The sequence below is a fragment of the Fringilla coelebs genome (genome assembly GCF_963513975.1).
Source record: "Fringilla coelebs genome assembly, chromosome: 3".
Lineage (NCBI taxonomy): Eukaryota > Metazoa > Chordata > Aves > Passeriformes > Fringillidae > Fringilla > Fringilla coelebs.
Genome location: NC_140030.1, coordinates 97,661,208 through 97,682,033, shown reverse-complemented (window position 1 = coordinate 97,682,033; position 20,826 = coordinate 97,661,208). Strand labels below are relative to the sequence as shown.

At 41.6% G+C, this 20,826-nt stretch overlaps 1 protein-coding gene across 1 annotated transcript; it reads right to left on the bottom strand.

The window, feature by feature from the left end:
• Positions 1-12,119: 12,119 nt before the first annotated feature.
• On the bottom strand, positions 12,120-17,841 carry CNRIP1 (cannabinoid receptor interacting protein 1; the record flags this gene model as incomplete). The annotated part of the gene is made up of 3 exons (XM_084202038.1): positions 12,120-12,284; positions 16,831-16,975; positions 17,663-17,841. The coding sequence occupies 3 exons, from the start codon at positions 17,839-17,841 to the stop codon at positions 12,120-12,122; spliced, it is 489 nt and encodes a 162-aa protein (XP_084058164.1).
• Between the last annotated feature and the right edge of the window lie 2,985 nt (positions 17,842-20,826).

Below are 20,826 nucleotides of genomic sequence, written 5' to 3'. Positions count from 1 at the left end.
GGGAAAAGTAGCCATTTAGGTTGACACCGGTAAGAGCTGACTGCCACTTACTGGCTTCATAAATAGTTGACCAAAGAGAGGGTTCCTTCTTTTTGTGTTATAAAAGATATATTTTCAAGTACATATTTCAGATGCTAAGTTCTCCATATTATAGTCATTTATTGTTCCTTTTATACTACTGTCTGGATAGCTGATACCTTTAGTGACATTTATATATGTCAGATACATCTGGACATAAATGGTGTTGGACTTGATGTGTGCTCAGGTTTTTCCACTAATTGCCTTAGGGGATAGTAATAGTGTGACATAATGTGACATAAACAAGGGTGCAAGAAGGGTTTAGCATATAAATGCTTGATCTTTCATTTTATGGGCCTTTTTTTTTTTTTTTTCCAGTTTTAGAATCTTCTTGGTAATCCTGTGTGGAAGCTGTCAGGCGTGGGGCACTCCAGCATGTTTAGAGCACCTACACGTTTCCAAATTGAGAGCTGCAACAGTGTCATCTTAGCAAGAGAAAAGCTCCCTCCTGTGGAAGACATGAACCTCTGCTGTGACAAGGAGCCACCAAAAGGGCATCGCACCGTGATTTTAAATTAGCAGGAAAAAGGGTTACAAGCACTGTGGGACTTGGAAATATTGGAATGAAAAACCCTGCTCCCTGTTATTTTTTTTCTCAAAGTAATTTTTTCATATTTTGTATGATTTATAACTGAGAAACAGTTTTAGAAATAACTGTTTGCTGTAAGTAAAACAGGATCATTTAAATACTATAATGTGGCCACAATGGACTGTATAGTATTAAAGGGATCTAAAACAGCTAATTTTTTTTCAGATTTTGTTTTCTGTAGCTCTTTGCTGAAAAACCATAATATTTTGGACAGTTCTGTCAATTTGAGTTTGTAGAGCTTACTTGTAAAAAAATTTGTTTCCTTTTTCCCTTTTTTCAAAAGTTTGATAATCTGTATATCTCGAAGATCTGTACTAAAATGATTTTGAATCTTTCTGTGATTGGTGGTCCTTGGTAGAAGGTTCTGCTGAGCTCTAAGCCCTGTGTAACTAGGAAAATAAAACTGCATAGAAGGCATAAAGATGAAATTGTGATGGAAGGGCTGGAAGTACAACTTGATATAAAATTCCTGCTGGAAACAGTATTTTTACCTTTGAGCTGAATATGATTCATGCATGTGATCTGAAGGTAGAAGGCTCTAGCTCATTAGCACATTAACAAAACCCTGAGGCATTTGCTTCCATAAATGCTAATGTTATTCCCCTGAGAATGAAGCACTTTTGGGGAGGGGGAGATGGATCTTTAGTATTCCAGTGGAGTTTTAATTTTACCAATTCATTGCCAGCTAGAGCAGACTGAGACAGCACCAAGTGCTCTGACCCTCTGCAAAAAACTGTTGTGTTGAGATTGAGTATTGGGATCCTGTCCATTGGCCAAATGGTAAATTGTCATCTTGTTCAGAGAGAGCTGGGTTCTAGCTTGTCGCACACAGTAGCTTGACTTTGGTTACAAAAGCATGAGATTAGCAATGGTATGTAATGGTGAAGTGCGATTTGGTTCTGTCTTTAGAAATGCTATGATGTGCCTGCTTATTTTGATAAGAGATTGGAGACACCTTTGAAGTAGGGAATGGTTGCTTTGAAAGTATTATCTTTATTTATGAGAACTGTTAAGATGGTATGGTTTGGGTGAGCAGCCCTAATGATTGTGCTTTCAAAGAGCTCCCAAACTTGTGGGCAAGCAGAAATTCTCATGAGGCTGCATGTAACAACTCAGGGTCATGAGAGATGGTGGCAGAAGTGCCTCATCAGGGAGGTTCAGTGCTGTGTGAGCTCCCTTGGATCTCTCTGATCTCCTTCTGGACCACAGAGCACTCACTGGCTGCTGCTCTCCAGGTGCCAGTTTGGATTAAAGGAAATCAGCAATAGCAAAGGGGAGTCCCATTCACATAGAAGTACTTGCACTGGGTTCTGCAAGGCTGGAGTGTTTGTGTGGGAGGGGAAGTGGTCTGCACAGCTCAAATGGGGATGGGGAGGTTTTTACACATGGCTTACAGCTCACTAATGGCTCCTTTGATTGAAAGTTCCTTCCTGGTACATGTGAGTCACCATGCCTGGAGGGATTAAGATGTGTGGATGTGGCATTTGAGGACAGGGTTCAGTGGTGCACTTGGCAGAGTTAACAATTGGACTGGATGATCTTTAACATCTTTTATAACCTAACTAATTCTAAGTTCTAGATTTCCTCTTAGTAGCTCCATCTATCGATTGGCTGGAATATTTCTGATTGCTGCTTTTTTCCCCTACAGCAATTTTTGTCTAGTTTCTTAAGAAATTGAAGCTTGTGTCAAGCACACTTTGTCTTGCTTTTCTCCTTCCTCTGCACCCTCTACCTCCAATATTATACATTTTTTATGAAAATCAAGTACTGAGTTGCTTTAGTTTATGAAATTACAAATCTGAACACAGTACACAGGATGAAATTAGTTTCCCTAATGATAGAGGACCTGCATCATGAGTTGATCTGTAATGTTCTAACACCAGGGAATCCACAGGAGATGGACAGGAAATTAGTCTCTATAAGTCCTATGGTTCACCATGACACACTAAGAGAACAAAAATAAAAGTTTTACTGTTTTTAGTATTCACATGGCAGTGATTTCTGCAAAGCAACTGTGACCTGGAAGAAATGGTTTTAAATCTTGGAATCCTCAGCAGTTAATCTTCTTCTACTGGAGCTGTGGGAATTAAAATAATGACAAAAATACAGAGGAGAAAACTTACCAGAGCTGGACATTCACTCTTGACTGGAATGACTACTTATTTGCACCTGTTCATTTTAAATGAAATCTTGTTTAAAAACTTGTAGACTGTAGTTGAAACAATTTCAGAGACTTTCTGGTGGTTTTGAAGTAATTTAAAGCAATGGTTTGTATCATCTATTGCAGATCACATTAAAGCCTTGTTCCTCTCCCAGGAATTCTGCATTAAAGGGTTTAAACAACAGGTAACTCAGAGCTGGTCTGAGATTTGACAGTCAGCCTACTTTTTTCCACTGCATCCGAAAGACTATTTTCTAATTTAATTTTTTATTTCTATGAGATTTTAATAAAAGCCCAGGTGGCAAGAAGGAGATGGGCTAAAACTGATTCCACCCTTTTTTCTCCTCAATTGAAGTTCTTTGTTTAGTAGTATAAAACTAGCTTGAATGTTGTTCAGTAACATGAGCAGCATGCTTGGCCTGGCTGAGCTGTTCCAACCTCTACTAGGAGTACTTCCTCTAATGTTTTGAGTAGAGCTGCTCCACAGGGTACTGATGTACTCAGTTGCTATGCCCTCTGGGTTGGAGGTATAAGGGCTTCCTTGCTCATTCCATACTATGGATTATAGTGCTACTTCTCCCACCCTCCTGGATTGTTACATTAAAAGTTCCTGAATGACCAAGGACCTTATATTTTGGAAATTGCCATTTAATTGTTGTTATCATATTTCAAAGCTCTCATACCTTCTTGGTGATTTCTCAAGGGTAGCTCCTCACAGCACTGATTCCTTCTTCTTCACAGTACAGCCAACAAACTCCATCTCTCTTCCCAGCACAACCAACAAACCCCAACTCTTTTGACAACCAGCTAACCCACTTTTTTTGTGGCATTCTTCTTATTAGATACAGCTGTGGCTTATTAAGGGCAGGCCAGTTCCTAATCTTTGGTGATTAGTACAGCTGCAACTCCTCAGGTGTGAGACTACCTTCTGCATTATTTTCTCACATTCCATCCCTCCACAATTCCCCCTTTTCTTTTAATTACAAAGTTGCAACATCTTTAGAATGATATGTTTGAGTAAATTGATATTATAACATTCACATATCTCACTTAGGACTAACAGTTTACAAGAGTTCAGGCAACATGTCACAGCAAGAACACACACTTCTAAGTTCTGATTTAGTTTTGCTTTTCACAGTCTAGAACATCAACCTAAGGCTTTTCATAGACTAATGTTGTGTTTACTATGTTTTGCAGGGCCCTTTGCAAAAGATAGTAAACCCAGTACAAACAACTTTTTTGTAATTTCTATTTAACTTCAGAACATGTCTGTGCACTGACTTTGATTCATTACTCAAGCTTACATCACATATTATCAGAAACTTACATTTCTAGAATATTGACAATATCAATAGCTGTACAACTTTATAAGACAACTCACAAGAATAAGTTAAAGGCTATATATTAGGGTAGTAACAAATCAACAGTTACATAATTTTATCAATAGCTGTACAACTTGAACAATATTGATCCATATTGTTCAAGTGTACATATGCTTATGGAACATAAACTTTTACACTTATGCCTAATCAAAGATTAATAGCTGCAATTCACAAACAAAATTCACATTTCATCAGCAAACAAATACACCATACTGAGTGATATAGCTACTCTGTCCCCAGCTCCAACTGCCGTTTTAATAATTCTCTTCTTCTTTTTACAGTTCTTTGTTGTATTAGTTGGCCACTGCAAGCCTCCCTTGCCCTGCTCTGTTTTCCATGTTGATGAAACAATCTGTTCTTCTCTTGATATGTCCCATTGTGTCCCCAGCGGCTCACCTGCACTCCAGGTGTCGAAGTCTGTCAGGTCCGGACCAGGCAGCATCCCCTGCTGCTCTCAGTGCTGCGCTGGGCTCCATCTCTGGCTGCACCTCACCCTACAGCCCAATCCTGAATCACATCAGGTCACTGTGGAGATGGCCACTATACAATTTTAGAAGGCTTCTCTTACATGTTGTCTGTGCAGCTCTGACTCTCAGAGCTCTGTGTTACAGCTTGTGTCCTGCTGCACTCACTGCCATTCTGGGGGAACCCATCACCATCCTGGGTCTCTGCCAGACTGAGGCCATACCTTGGCAGAGGGGTGCAGGGCTGGCTCCAACGTGCCAAATAAGTAAAGTGTGTAGCATCCACCCCTCACATCCAGCACCCTTCTTCTTGGGGGTGGTGTCTCATACATTGTCCAAAATTCTAGGCTCTGAGGTCTGCCTGCATTTCTTTCAGGCTCAGGTCTGCCTGGCTACAACTCATCTGGATTTTTAGCCTCCCAGGCTCTTGGTCCGCCTGCTCAGCTCCTAGGCTCCACCATCTTGTTTCTCTTAGGTCTGCAGTTATCTTCTTGAATCACCTTGGAATCACATTGCTTAATATTTAACTCCTTTTTCCCCAAACCACCACAGGATCACCTCCTTGCTGTTCTCTCTACAGTTCTCTGCCCAAATCACCATAGGATCATATCAGAGTCACCAGCTGTCATCATATTTCAAAGCTCTCATACCTTCTTGGTGATTTCTCAAGTGCAGCTCCTCACAGCACTGACTCCTTCTTCTTCACAGTACAGCCAACAAACCCCATCACTCTTCACAGCACAACCAACAAACCCCAACTCTTTTGACAACCAGCTAACCCACTTTTTTTGTGGCATTCTTCTTGTTAGATACAGCTGTGGCTTATTAAGGGCAGGCCTGTTCCTAATCTTTAGTGATTAGTACAGCTGCAACTCCTCAGGTGTGAGACTATCTTCTGCATTATTTTCTCACATTCCATCCCTCCACATTTACTCCAGAGCCTTCAAGGAAAATGAGTGATAGATTGAACGGCAAGTGCTGAGAGGAGAGAAAGGCTTTTCTGTCTCTCCATTATGGATGAAAGATGAGAAAGAGGGGATGTAGATAAGTGATGACAGGATGTGAAACCTGAGAAGCTTGAGATTAGTATGAAATCTGTGGAAAGTTGCTGATACTGATCTTAGTGAGCCAGAAGCTTAAAGCTACTTACCAGTAAAACCCACGGGGAGTTTAGCAGGAGATTGTTGAGGTTAGAAACAGTCTTTCTAGCAGAACTGAGAAGTATTAAAGGTGACTGAGATGGAGACTACCAAAAGAGATTTCTTGAGAGTTCTCTGCTAGTGTTATATTTTCATATAGAGACTCCTAGTGACTGTTTCCCCCAGTGCCTGTGGGTCAAAAGCACACTCTGAGATTCTCCTGTCTCTTTATTCTAACATGACTCCAAGCCCATGCCCCTCCAATGTTTTCCCTTTAGATATATGGACAGAAGCTGGTGTCTCTGATTAAGGCATGATCCCTCATGGGTTTGTAGAATGGAGTATAAGGAAAAAATTGTGTACTTAGCTGTCCTAGTCATGGTTCTCCAAGAATAAAGGCTATAGGCAGACTGCAAGGTGGCAAATAATCTCCCTTTCTTGTGCTGTATGGATCATCTCTCAGTTCTGGAGCTAAGTATATGGCAGCATTCCTTCTTTGCTTACTTATTTGTGTTTGAGGGCTGCTGCTGGATTTGCAGGGCTGAAGCAGAAAGAAGTCAAAATTGATAGCTACTTTTATTAAAAGAAAAAACCCCAACCCTTCAAGAAAATTTTCAGCTCTGTAAGTTCATTGTACAATTGATTCTGTATCTGTTTCCAGGTGCAAAATGTTAGTTCTTGCTTCCTGGAGAAAAAGAAATATGTTTTCTAAGATAGGGTAAATGATCTGTAGAGGAAATCTTTTCACTGTCTTTATAACCAACAACCTCCTGGGAAGTGTTTCCTCAACTTCTTTAAGTTATACTTAATCTGTATTAAAATGATTAGGTCTAAATTCTTACAGCTCTGTTTTAAGCAAGGAAAGTTCATTCACATTTTATCATATTAGTGCAAGTTTGTCTCTCATGTTTACTTCAAACGTTTTGGTGGAACTTTGTACCAGTAGTGCATTTGGGACTTTTATTTTCTTAACCATCTACCTCCTACTCCCTTAAGGTAAGCAAAGCTCAGTGTAAACATTGTGAATTTAATTCATTGTGTGACCAGCACATTTATATCTGGCTAGTACCTTGTCCTCATACACAAAATGCTGCCAGACTTGAACAGAGTAGATGCATGATACTTTTTCATTGTTTATTTTAATGCTTTTCAAATCTTTGGTGGGTAATCATATAGTTTCCATACAGAACAAGGATGACTGCAGTTGTATTTTCATACCCTGGTGTTTCCTACATTTGCTCAGCTTACCTGTAGCATAGTATTTAGCCAGAGATGTCTCAGAAGCCAGAAGTGAAAATTATACAGTTAATTAAAAACCTCCAACACCCTACAAATTTTAAAAAGGCACCAACTCAGACTGTATATTCTATGCAGAGAATTGGCCACAGCTTGTTCTCTCCAGTAAGTCTGAAATGTGGGAAGTGCCTGAGGTGAATCTGTTGGCATAGCAACTTAGTGAGCAGGAGAATGCCATCCATCACAGTCAGAAAAGAGTGTATGTTGTGAAATTGCACTACTGCCACTTGTTTGCAGACCCTCTTTATAAGTTATTAAACTCATAAAGATTCAGTTCAAACTTCTGAGAACATTTGGTCCCTGTAGCACATATACTGTAGTTTCATATGGGTATTACTGACAGTGTTGTCACAGTCACTCCTGTAACAGCAGGCCCCTAACCTTGTCTTTACTCTGCTAAGATGAGCAGAAGGTCCAGTTAACCACCAGGACAGTCATGTAGTTCTTGCCTTCATCATCATGCACTAATAGTTTGCAATTTCTTCTCCCAGGGTTGCTCAAAGGCTGCAGATCCTAGATGTAATACCAGGCTGTTCCTCACTTTTGGAATAAAGGAAGTAGAAGTGCCTGTTCTTTGGGGGAAGGAAACAAAGGTGTCACAGAGAGCATGCAAAGCACTGGTACATGGATTGCAGTATTGGATTGCAGTATCAAGACTCAAGTTTGTCTGAGTGAGGAGAAACAGAATATCAGAGCCTTGCACCTGGTCAATGCAGACGTGCTGCCATGAATTGTTTATTAAAATTTAATATTTTTTAGCATAGAAATTGATGGAGAGGCTGTCTGTCATTGCTTTTAAGCCATGTCTCCAATGGAGACCTGTTTGTCTATGTGCTCATAGTGCAATTCACTGTGGGTCAAAAGGTAACTCCAATGGCTGCCATGGGATAATTCACAAAACCTTACAGTAGTCACAGAGAAACAATGCAGAGAGAACTGGTTTGTCCCTTCCTAGCTTGATGCCACCTTGTCTTCCTAATGCTGAGAGCTAAGGCTCATAGGGATTTGAAGCCTTAAATCTTGGTATCAGGGAGAGGGGGAAAAGGAAGCAGTCCAAGAAATGCTGGTGGCAGCTGCCAAGCATGCAGCAGGGAAGGCCTATGGGCAGGAGTGAGTGTCTCTCCTGGCCAAAGGTCTGGATCAGCTACACTAAAGAGGACTTTGCAAGTCATTGCTTCTGAGCTTTGTAGAGTTAAGGGAAAACATGTATGTTGAAAGACTCATTTTTCTGCTGCTTTGTGCTTTGGGGTTGACATAGATATTAAGGCAATGTTCACTTCTTTGAATTTTGAAAGTCGTTGCATTTGTTTCAGATCTCAGAAAGAGGTTAGCATTTACAACGTGCCACGTCCTTATTTAATCAAAGCTTTCCATGAGGCTTTAGAAGAATGGAACACACAACACATTAAAATTTTACATAACAAGTGAGGGCAGTGCTCTTAATCAAGTGAAAAAGAACCTCTCCTGGCATGCAAAAGCCTTGTATTACAAAACTTACACCTTTATTGTGCAGAAGTTCTGTTCACATCTTTTATACAAAGAATTATATAAATGAGGTCCTCTGATTCTCTCTAGTCTGGAATCAGTAAGGGTCACTGCATTTGCAAACCAATGGACAGAGCTTCAGCTGAAGCCAGTAAAACCTCTTTACCATATGAAAGTAGAGCATTGAGACTTGAGGTGTATTACTTCTGTTTCATATGCAGTCAGATGGTAGGAGATACCAAAGTCTGTAGTAGCTGCACTAAACACGAAGTGTTGTGCAAAATCTAACGATCTAATACAAAGCCCTATGCAGGATCACAACTGTAACAGTCATGACTAATGACTTGCTTTTGAATCCTGTTACTCAGCAGTATCAAAGACTATCTGTTACCTCTAAATATAGATGAAAAAGTGACACAAAGATTTGGAATGTTCGTTTCATTTTTCTTATGAAAATGACAGCTGGACACTTCATGACAAAAATCTTGAAGTCTCTTATTTATAAAACCTCCAGCTCTGAGTGCTTTCTGGTTTCAGCTGGATTGACACATTGTCAGCACTTTCTGACATATATATTTGATCCTAGTGTACTGTGTCCTGAATTATAGTACTGAGTTCTGTAAATACAGTAATGAGTTCTGTATAAAAATGGAAATATTAATTAGAAAAAGCTGTGTAAAGAACAAACTTGTCTGGAGATTTAAATGCTGCTGACTGAATAATGCATCAAACTGTCACAGCAACAATTTTGTAGTGACTCAAATTCTATGAATATTCAACAGAGCTGTCCTGGATGAAAGAAATTCAAAACATTACTTTCAGGAAACAGCTGAAGTCTTGGGTCTCCTTTACTAGGAGCAAATATTTATGTTGTTAGCAAAGCACTTGATGAGCAAGAGGAAGTTGGTGGGACTATTTTGCTTTACATGTGTGGAGTATCAGAGCTGGTGGTATGGATACTCAACCAACATCACATGAATAATTTTCTATTTAAGAATAATGAAAATCACATTTCTGTATGCTTAAACCTCACCTAGGGGAGAAGGATATAAGAGCTGATAAATGCCATTTACACCTTCCCCAGAGAAGTGATTAACCAATTCTCATCCTTTCTATCCCTGCTGCTGTCTGTGAAAGGGGTGCTGCAATCCTGGGCAGCAATGTTCAGTCTTAGAATATGGGACCTGTACAACAGTTGCTCTTGCTGATCTCTCCTTTCTTTTAAAAGCAACTCGCTCTGTCTGCAGCCTTTTTCTTGAGCATCCTCTCAACTGAATTGCTACAAGACCTGCTAGGTTGTAAGTGAAAAGATGCCCTATTTGGCATTAATGTGGGCATGAGAATTTGCCTTAGGAAGGGTATACTTCCAGCTGGCTGAGAATAACAATCCTCCTGTGCCAGGATTGGCTGGATTTATTCATTGCAGCATTTTTTAAGTGTTGGAGAGCTAGGGCACTGTGGGTCTTACATGTTTTTAACTAGTACAGAAGTCTGTGAAATTATGTGTCACATGTATTGTGCACCAGTGTACATACGTGTTTGTATGTAGAAACAAAATAAACCAAATTATGCAAATTATTGGAGAATAAAATCACTTTTCTAGCAATGTAGAGACAGAACTGATTCACAGCTGGAAGTCTAGAACAATTAAAGCGTGTTATCTGGAAACTTCAGCTAAAATGCTGGCAGTAGCACTTCTGCCTGAAGTGCAGATTTCAATTTGGTCAGTTTTTTCATTTTGAAGAATTCTTGCTAAGAAAAGTCTAGGAAGGAAGTCAAGGGAGAAGATTATTTCTAGATTTTCATTTTAGTAAAATTTGCCCATATAATGTTGCCTTAGAATGGAGAAGCAGCTGGCTAGCTCACCGTTACACAGCTGGATTACATCAGTGCCACTGTCAATTCTTTTGGCTGCAGAAATCTAGTAATGCTAGAAAACTAGTAAAGCCTTTTGATTAATAACTCAGTGGAAGAAAATATTTCTTTGCTAATTCAGTTCTGTCCTAAATCTTTACTTTTCACACTATATTACTGGAACTAACTGCACATTAATAAGCTCTTCTGAGTGTTATCACATTAACCATCTGCATTTTGGCACACTGGATCTGTGTTTCCTAGAAACAGTAGCTTTGGACTGCAGTCTCAGAAAGCACTGACTACATTCTCTCTTCTGTCTGATTCTCTAAAACCCCTGCCTTTTTAAATACAGTGTTTTCAGCTCATTTAAATGGCCATAGTAGAGAAGAAATTGTTTAGATCCTTTATTACAAAGATCAATAGTCATGTTTACCATTTACATATACAATTTACAAATTATTCACAAAGGGAATAACAGATATGCAGGAACTGACAGCTTACTTCAACCCAAGCTGGAGACAGGACAAGTGTAGTTGTTTCCTTGCTTCCCTGTCTTTACAGAAATAAAAGATACGTCTGTTTTGTGTTGTCTGTTTGTGTTAAACACTGATCTAGTGTTTATGAAGCACCTTTAGTTATAACTTTGCAAATGCTTGCATGCTTATCTTTATTTGAAAGACTGCAGTGCATGTATAAACATGCCCTGGGATCTGCACCTTCACACTACTGAGTGCTTGTTGGTCAGAAATCTTGTCATTGAATACAGTGGTCAGGCTTGAAAATGTTGATTTGTAAGATTTAACTGATCTCATTAAAGTGCCATTAAAATAAAAATGGAGTTTAATATCAGAACTCTTACTCTTGGAAATAAATTAAGTATGGCCGCTGTTTCTCTCAAGGATACTATAGGATCTTAAGATAGGTCTTAGCCATGTTGTTAGATGTCTTGGATAACACAATGGACTTATTGCTCTTCCATCATCGTCATGTTTTATACCATTTCCTAATGCTATTTCAAAGACTGGAAAACTTAACAAAAAAGAATCCTCTTTAGGAGATTTGGTAAATTAGCAAACTTCACAGAATATCTTACAGCACTTAACAAAAGGGATAATGAGTTCCCAAATCCCTTGGTATGAAAGAGAAATACCAACAGTGCATTAGCTGCCATTTAGCTAAACCTACAAGTAACCATATTTTTAATTTTTGGTGTCCACTGGGAAGACAGTACGACAAAATGCTTGAAGGAACACACCGATTTTGGAGCAAACACAGATGTAAATACAGAAATCACCAATGTGATGTTAATCCAAATTCTAAGCAATGAAGAAAAACACTTCACAAAAGTTGTTACATCTAGTCAGAATAATCCAAATACTTACAACAGTATTATGGTATGACTTCCTACCAAGCTATCGGATAATCCTTTACCATGAACCTTTCAGTATTCTCAGGGTGACAGATAAAGAATGTCGCAGATGCCATGGTAAACTTAAAATACAGTAATAGGCAAATATTTTAGTGGCACCACCTGTATATACAATGTAGTTGCTGGAACCTTACGGAAAAAGCAGTGTTACAGTATGCCTTTGTTAAGGCTTCTTGCTGGTTTAAAAAGGTAGATTTTTCTTTAGGGAGATTGTCCAGCAGTATTGGCTTCCCATCTCTTCAGTGGAAGGTCTCTTTATTGATCCACATGAGACTGCGTGTTTCATTTGGTTTGCATTCGTACTCAATGCTGCCAAAGCTGTTTCCCCATTGGCAATGATCCCGTTTGTGGTAGTTGTAGAATTTGACTTGCCAGACTGTCTCAAAAACGCCAATGTCATTAAACTGTGAGGAAGAGGGAATACCAGTGTTAGTGAGCTGATTATTTTGTTGGTTTCTCTCTCATCCTGAGAAATTACACTTGTGAAGCTGCAGAACATAAAACACCTGGTATAAGGATCATTGTTCCTCAGATCAATAAATCGAAGACCTGTAAAACCTGCTCTAGCAATCAGAAAGTCTTTTATGTTTAGCCATACATACTACATGAAGGGTCAGATCTTGCACTCACATCTGGGATAGGCGAGGGAGGAAAAATCAAGTTGCCACATGGATAAATGTACTAACAACAAGAATCAAAGCCATAACCTTTCTTAAGATGACACAGCTTGTACATAGTGTAGATCATGTACCAGTGATCTGCAGTGATACAGACCATCACTTTACCTTTATACCATACCTAGAGACTGCACTTGGGATTGGGAAGATTCTTCCTTTCCTCAGTCTGAAACTTTGAATGTATCTGCATTTTGGAGTCTTGTATTTGTAGTATACTGACTGAGATGTGCTGCTCTTGCACTCCACTTACTGCTTTCCTGGGATTCTATTCCACATTTTAAATGAGACTTGAGCAAGAGAATTTCTGTGTGCATATCTGTAACTGTTAGTTGGACTGTGATAGTGCAGCTAAGTAATAGGAGCTAATAAAGAGATAATCATCCTGTTTAGCAGATAAGTGTCTAACACAGCAAAGTAGTGAGAATTGACTTTAAATTGTCTGTGCATGCAGCTTTGAAGTGAATGAGACTGTGGCTACAACAGAAGTTCTATGGCTATAATAAAAAAGTTCTGTAAAATAATTTTTTTTTTCTTTAAGCCACTCCTAGACACCTGTACAACATCAGAAAAAACCTCAGTGAGGCTTTCAAGCATAAATGATGATTTCAGTTTCAATGGTAATGGGAAATTTGAGTTCCTGTGCCTTGAGACATGGCAGAGAATCTCAAGTGTGGGTGTGAAGCCTGTATGTACTGCCATTGGCCCTAAGCCAGTATGGCTTGTTGATTGTGTTATGTTGTTAGAAGATACCAGATAGTGAATTTAGTGCTACTGAATGGCACTATTCTTCAGTATTTTTTCCCTTTCAGTATTTCCATAACTCACTTTAATGACAGCTTCTTCACTTGACTGTTTTCCATTCCTATCATGTGCCTGGGAGCTGATCTTTGATCATCTGTCTGCTATAATCACACTTGCAAAGTCAGTATGAAAGGCCTTTTACAGAGAAATTGTTCCTGATTTACAAGTAGAGTCGTCTGTATCCAGATTTTTCAGAAGGACACATTTGTCATTGTTTTTTTCAAATTCAAAATGTGGTTTGTAAGGTGCTGCTGTGTAACAGCCATTACTTTAAACCTTCCCTCCGCCCACCCTGGTAAGTTAATTTAGCTTTGACAATAGCAGAAGTTGCTGTGTGCTGTAAGGGGAGGGGTTTTATTAGGCTCCAGTTACAGGTGTTACCTTGAAGGAGTAACAGAAACATTTCTGCCACTTCCTTTGACTAAGAAAGGATCAGATGTACAGGCAATTTTATCTCTCCCAGCAACTAAAACCTTAATTAAGGACTTTTTAAAAATCAATAATCTTTGATAGTAGTCCTGTTACACTCATAACGCAAGACAGTAAAGGTTAAGCAGATTGGGTATTACTGTGCACAGTCCACAAAACCTGTCAGAGAGGAGAATCAGCCACCCTCACCGTGGAAACTAAGGAAGAAAAGGCATTTCTAGTAACATTTTTAGAAGGTAATATGACACAAGAGCATAATTTCACTTCATTAATGTACAAAGGATCTGAATTTCAAAAACATAGATGAAGAAAGCAAATTTAATTTTTAATGACCCAGTTTGCTGAGCTACCCTGAGTAATTTGACTGCTCTGGGTTTCCAGGAGAAGGAAAAAATTAATTGCAGAGCTTTTCTACTACCATGTGCCTCCCCCAGCCTGGTACATAGCACATGCAGGAGCTCTGTGGCATAATGAACTTTCTGCATCCTTAGAGCTCCCCTGAATTCCCATGGCTCCTACAGTTGAATCCTGGCTATTCCACTGAGCTCATATGTGGGCATCCCCAGGGAGGAAGAATAGCCCTGCTCTTTGCAGGTCATGCTTCAGATTAAGTGCATTTCCCTGTCTGCTCTTCTCTATCATCTGGTGCTGTAGGAGTAAATATTTATTTAATCACTCCCTCTACATTTGTATGCTGAGATGATTTTATAGTTATTCCTGTGAATACAGTTCTAGCTTCTTTATTTCATCTTAGACTAGTCTGTTCAAGAATAAAATGAGGCCCAAAGGCAGGTTTCTAACTTAGTTTATACCATTTGCTAGACAGTTTAGCAGTTTCTGGATAGTGTGCATGATTCACCAATCAGGTAACAGAAACATATAATCAGATTCTGGAGTTCAGAAACAGGATTGCTGTTCAACATGTATAAACTCTGGCTGTCATGGGTCAGATGTCTACTAGCCAGTTAAAGCAGCAACACAAACAATTATTTGTTTAAAGTTTCAAAGCAGATAGGAAAGAAGTTCTTATGGATCTGAATGGACCTTAAGTCATTCAGACACTAGATTGGCAGTATCAGACTTGTTTTTGACTGCAGGACTGATCTCACAATCTATTTCTAATGTGAATTCAGTTTTTATGCATAAAATAGTGTCCTTATCACCATAGGATGCATCGGGATTCTGTCTGTTTTAGAAAAGGAAGTGGAGGCAGAAGTTCCTCATAATCGAAGGAAATAGGAAAATCTAAAGCTGTCTGCAATAAGCTCAGTTTTGAAGATTCAGGAAGAAGGTATCCAAAGCAGTTTTCAGACTGGGGTATCTGAGGCTTGTTCCCTAAATCTTTTACAGCTCTGCTTAGCTAAGCAGCTAAATGATGAGTTAAACATGTAAATCCCTGTTGAGTTGCCCATATTTAATACTTAAAAGTATCATTTGTGGGTATCTAATTCTGTACTGATGAACCTATCTACCAAGATCAGTTCCTAAATGGAATTAAGGACTTGCTTAATGCTTGAAAATCCTATTAGCTTCATGGTTAATATCCCAGGATCTTATCTGTAAAAGCAGCTCTTTGGGCAAATATTGTGGCAACTCATTCTGATGCTGCAACAAACCATGTCAGACCTTGTAACTCAAAGTCAGAACCTCCTTACATTTCATCTGTGATTTGATTTTCTCCAAAGGAAAAGTTAAATTTCTAGATTTTCAGAGTTCACATCAGTGCTGCACTTAAGGGTAAAGGTGACCAGCAAAACAGGGATCCCTTAGTCAAAGCAGATGGTTTTTTAGGAAAGCTGTCCTTTCTCCTCTTGGTGCAGGGTGAAATATAACTACAATGATCAACAGTGGCATCCAGCAGCTATGTTCAGCTTTTTGTGAAATAATACTGTGTTTGGTTTTCCTGGGTGGTGGCTGTATGTAAAAGTGATTTACATAATACTCCATATTAGTCTTAATAACCTAAGATTATGACATAGTAATGTGATGTGGGTCTCCAAAATTAAGTTAGGCGCATTGTAATTATTAGAAGCACCAAATGGAGATGTTACAGTTCTTATTCAGAAGGGAATTACTATGCTGAACTATGATTCCAGAAAACAAAATACTGAAGAGCAAAATGAAATCTTGTGTGCAGTAAGTAAACGTCATTCTGAAATCTGGTGGGCTCGTTTAAACTGGAACAGACTCTTCAGAGAGCTTCAGATGAAGATGGCTTACTGCCTTGATTCCTTTTTTTGGTAGAGAAGACATGGAATAAACAGCAGGAATCCCTCACAGCAATAATCAGGAGAAGAAAAAAAACCAGCCAAAACTGAGCATGCCACCCAAAGAGTGCTGTGGAAATCTGCCTGCTGCACTTCATGTCTTCTGTTAGCTCTGCTGCCTTGTGGGCTGGAGCTTTTGTCATCTCACTTTGGGGCCATGGAGCCTCTCTTTAAGACTGGGGTGAGGAGCCGCTTAAATATGAATTTAGGTTTGTGGGTGCAGATAATGGTAACATATGGGAAAAGAGAAAAGACAGCCTTGGGTGTTCTCCTGCATGCTTCTAGTCTCTGGCAAGTCCTCAGGTATGCTGAAGGTGACAGATGGAAGGGGAGAGCAGTCACCCCTTGTGCTTGGGGCATGCTTTGTGCCCAAAAAAAATGGTGCTGCCAGGCAAAAGAGGGTCCTTGTATGCCAAGGGATTGGATCTCTAGCCAAGAACCTCAGTGGGAACTGCCTGATATGTATAGTATGTCCTATAGAAGGAGTGGGATTTTCAGCTCACAATTCTTTCTGCTGCAGCACCCCAAAGGGTTTTGCAGGTCTCTAGAAAACCTTATACTTCCTCTTGGCCCTTGCTGTTTTCTTGGGAGAGAAGGCAGCAGGATTTGTATTTTCCAGCTATGTTCTGTCCAGTGACCTTAGTGAGACAAAGCAAAGAGGAAGGCAGCAGCTGCAACCAGACTTTGCCCTGGAATATTTCACCACCCTGTCTCTGGAAGTCAGCCCCCTGCAGCCCTCCCTCATCCTCTCATGCCAGGTTTGGAGAACCACATACCTGCATGTTGACTTGGATGGGCTGTCTCTCCCCACTTTTGGTATGGGGCACCCCTTCGGTGTCGTAGATCCCTGTGTAAGAGGCCACTTGTGCATCACGTGATTTTTCTTCCAGCGGGACGTTAACACCACCGATGCCCATGGTCCTACAAAAAGACAGGATCCAGAATTTCACAGCCCTGAATTCCCCCTTCCTTGGCAGTTTGAAGCCGGCATGTGGGTTTGCAGCCTGGTAGCCTCTGTGCTGGGAAAAAGCTTCAGGCATTTTAGCAGACCTGCATGTGCTGCTGACTCATTGGGTCTCCTGAAATATGCCAGGGCTCTGCAGTCACCCCGGGAAGGAGTAGAAAGGAGTGGCAGGCGGGGTCTGATTTCGAATGCATAGGGAGAGGTTAGTCGAATCTCTTCGTTGGGGCTGCTCCTCCACCCAGAGCTGGTTCCCCATCTGGTCCCTGTCTCTGCTTTGCCACGCCGCAGCGAGGCTTGGCACTGTGTAGGAGGGGCTTCTTCCTCCAGCGAAAGCCGCGGGGAAGGAAGGAGAAAAGGAGCTGAGCTTGAAAAATCTTCGGGAGAAGGCGGGGAGGGAGAGGGAAGGCAGCGATTCCCAAACGTGCCCCCCCTTTCCCCCACGCCAGGCCAGCCAGGCGGAGCACAGGGAACAGCTGGCCAGGGACCCAGGAGAGGGGCCGCAGAGTAAAAGGCGGGGAGGGAGAAATCACGGAAACCCCGCGCTGAGAGCCTGCCAGGAAAAAACATTAAACGTCTAAAAATAAAGCAGCGGGGAGGGAGAGGAGGGCCGGGGGAGCCGCCGTGAGGAGGACAGCCGCACTTACGTGGCCTGGACGGTGCCGGGTCGGAGGGACACCTCGATCTTGTACTTGGCCCCGGTCAGCAGCTTGATGGTGCGGTTCTGACCGAAGCGCTGCCCGTCCACCTTGAAATACACGGCCCCGTCGTTGGGCTGGATTTTGAGGGAGACGCTGATTTTCACGAGGCCGGGGATGTCGCCCATCGCTTGCGGCCGGAGGGGCCTGTGGGTTCTGCGCGCGTCTCGCCCCCTCCGAGGAAAGGCGGCTGGCCGGGAGCGAGGGAGAGGAAGAGGAGGAGGGAGAAGGAAGAGGAGGGGCTGCCGGATCCCAGCCAGCCCAGCCCTTCCCAAAAGCAGCAGATGAGATACTTGATTATTTATTTTCCCTCCCATTAATCGTGGCGTAGCATCTGGGCGGTTGATGTCTTTCCCCCCTCTTCTACCCCCCCGCCTCCACTTCATCACCCCGCCCCATATCCTGGTTTGGGGGACATTTGCAGCTGCTGAGATTGCTGCCCGTTTCCAGGGAGTTAATCCGGCCCCGATTACTGCAGCCTTAATCCCGCAGCTCGTCCCGGAGCAAACGAGACGGGCCTGGGCGGGCTCCGCCGGTTCAGCACCACGGGCGCGGACAGCGGCAAGGGCAGGGGCAAAGGCTCCTCCGTGGGGTCCCTGCTGAGGGGAGCCCCCCAAACCACCCCCGACCCCTCACCTGGGGGAGCCCCCCCAAACCACCCCCCGACCCCCTCACCTGGGGGAGCCCCCCCAAATCACCCTCTGCTCTCCCACCCGGGAAAAGCCTCCCGAGGGTTGATCGAGCCCTCTGGGGTGGGCTGAAACATCTGTGTGACGGCACGGAGGAGCCAGAGCTACCCGGGCGAGAGGGGAGGGCGGGCAGCAAAGACCTGGTTTTCTGGTTCTTCTCTCTCCCAGCGCAGCAAAAGGTTTTGCTGAGCCACTGTGCCTGGACTGAGGGTCGCTTTCTTGACTGTCAGAGTCACCATGCCTGGACTGAGGGTCACTGTCTTGCTCCCTGAGGTCAACAGTCAACATCAGCAGGCCAAGGTTTCTCTTTGGATTATTTTAATCACTTCATTGCAATCCTCTTATTTAAATAGGAAAAAAACCCCTACACTGTAACTGCACTATAAGATCAGAATGTCTTGTCTTAAAGTCTAATACTACTCTTTACATATGGCTGGTGCTCTTTGTTCTTGAACAAAGATCTTTGGAATTGAACATTTACCATAATTCAACTCTCAGCCTGTCTCATTCCCATTTCTAAAGAGATCACTTTTAACCCAGGCAGGTTTGTGCCTGTTTTTCATTCTTTTTTATTTGTTCTTGTTTGCTGTTAAAACTGTAGCACCCTTATGTCTGACACAAGGTTTAGGCCACAAATATATTTTTTGCTTGGACATTATGGCAGAGTTAATGGTTTTGTTAGGAGAATTTCATAGGTCCATGTTGCACTGGACCTAACCTGTTCATTGTTTCTCTGAGGCTGGGATGTACAAGTCATGGTGTAATGTCAACAAAGCCAAATTGTAGATACAGCATTGCCCAGATGCATTTTCTTATGCATGCAATTTATTCAGTGATTTAATTTTATTAGGAACTTTAAGCAAAATAATACATTCTGCTGAAAACCTCTGGGAAAAAAAACCCCAAAACCCCCCAAATCCTACTGAATATCCCTTGTTTAGGGTCCAGCTAAACACAGGCTTCATAATGTGTTCAGCCATTCAGGTTTCCACAAATATAGGGGCAGGATATGATCCCTGCTTCTCAGAACTGTGTATCTCTGCAAAAATACTACTAAACAAACAAACCAAAAATAAACAAACAACACCCACTCCTGGTGCATTTCTCCTTATCTCTTTTCATCACTGCAAGAGAAATCTCATTTTGCATTGCATTCTGCAGAAACTGCTGCGTTTTGTAGCTTGTTGGAAGTTTTGGTGGCAGTAAATGCCCTTTCTGGAAGTTTAAATGTAATTCCGTGTGAAATCACAGAGGCCTAACCTGTGGAGAATGTGATACTATCACTTAAAGTGGTGTGTGAAGAGTAATGGCCAGGGATCAGATTTACTTGCTTCATGGGCCAGACATAACATGTCGTAGTAAATTGTGTGTAGCTGAAGTCATTGATTGCAATTAGCTTCGTAAGTACATGAGAGGTCAGATCTATAATGAGCGGGGTTTTTTCCCCCATTATTTCTGCCTGAATGATTATCTTCCTATGGACACAGCTCAGACTGGGATTTTATTCCTGACCAGTACAAGGGAAACATGAGGGATAACTAAAAAAAAGCATCCTATTATGGAATGTGTATGCATAGTAACTGTCTTACCATATGCAAGTGTAACGTGGTGAGAGTAGAACATTTCTGAAGAAGAAATTCTTAATTTAGGCAATGACCTTCTTTTGATTGATCTAATAATTTCACTTGTGTTAATACATTTACTTATCTGGTCCCACCAGATGCCCTTTATCAGTATAGATCAAGGGAAGGGGTTGCCTTTGCTGAGTCCTTCTGGGAGATTAGTTTTGTTGCTGCCCACCTTAATGGCCCTGACCAGCATCACCTGAGGCTGCCCATGGTTTAGTTTTAGTCTAGTTTTGGTCCCCATGCCCTTCCTGAATTGTGCTTAGGACAGCTGTTCTCCAGCTCTGCCACTGGCGTCTCCAGCCATGGATGCCCTTGACCTCGCCCTGCGTGCTGAGTACCTGGCTTGACCTCAGCCCAAGGATGGAGGTACTTGATGCTGTGGGATGGGCCCTGGCTAGAGAAACCAGGCCCTTCCAGTCTCCATGGGGATTTTCTATGGGTCCAGGATCTCAAGCTGCTACATTACCTGATGTTAATTGCTTGATATTCTGTAGGGAGCAAAATATATGAAGGAAGAAGAGTTGGTATGGTTTTTCCAGGAGCACAGAGTAAACATGCTGACATTTACAAGATTCAAAGCTAAATAAATCATCATAGACTTAGGACAAAGTCCTACTTCTTCTAAGCCACAGCAGCAATTTGCTTCTGGGAACAAAAGGATAAAGTTGTGTCAATTCCTCCATTCTCTACACCTACATTTGAAGGGCGGACTACAATGTTTAATGCCTTTCTAAACTGCAAAACTGTTTTTCTATTTGTTTGTTTGTTTGTTTTGAGGGGGGGTTGTTTGTTTTTT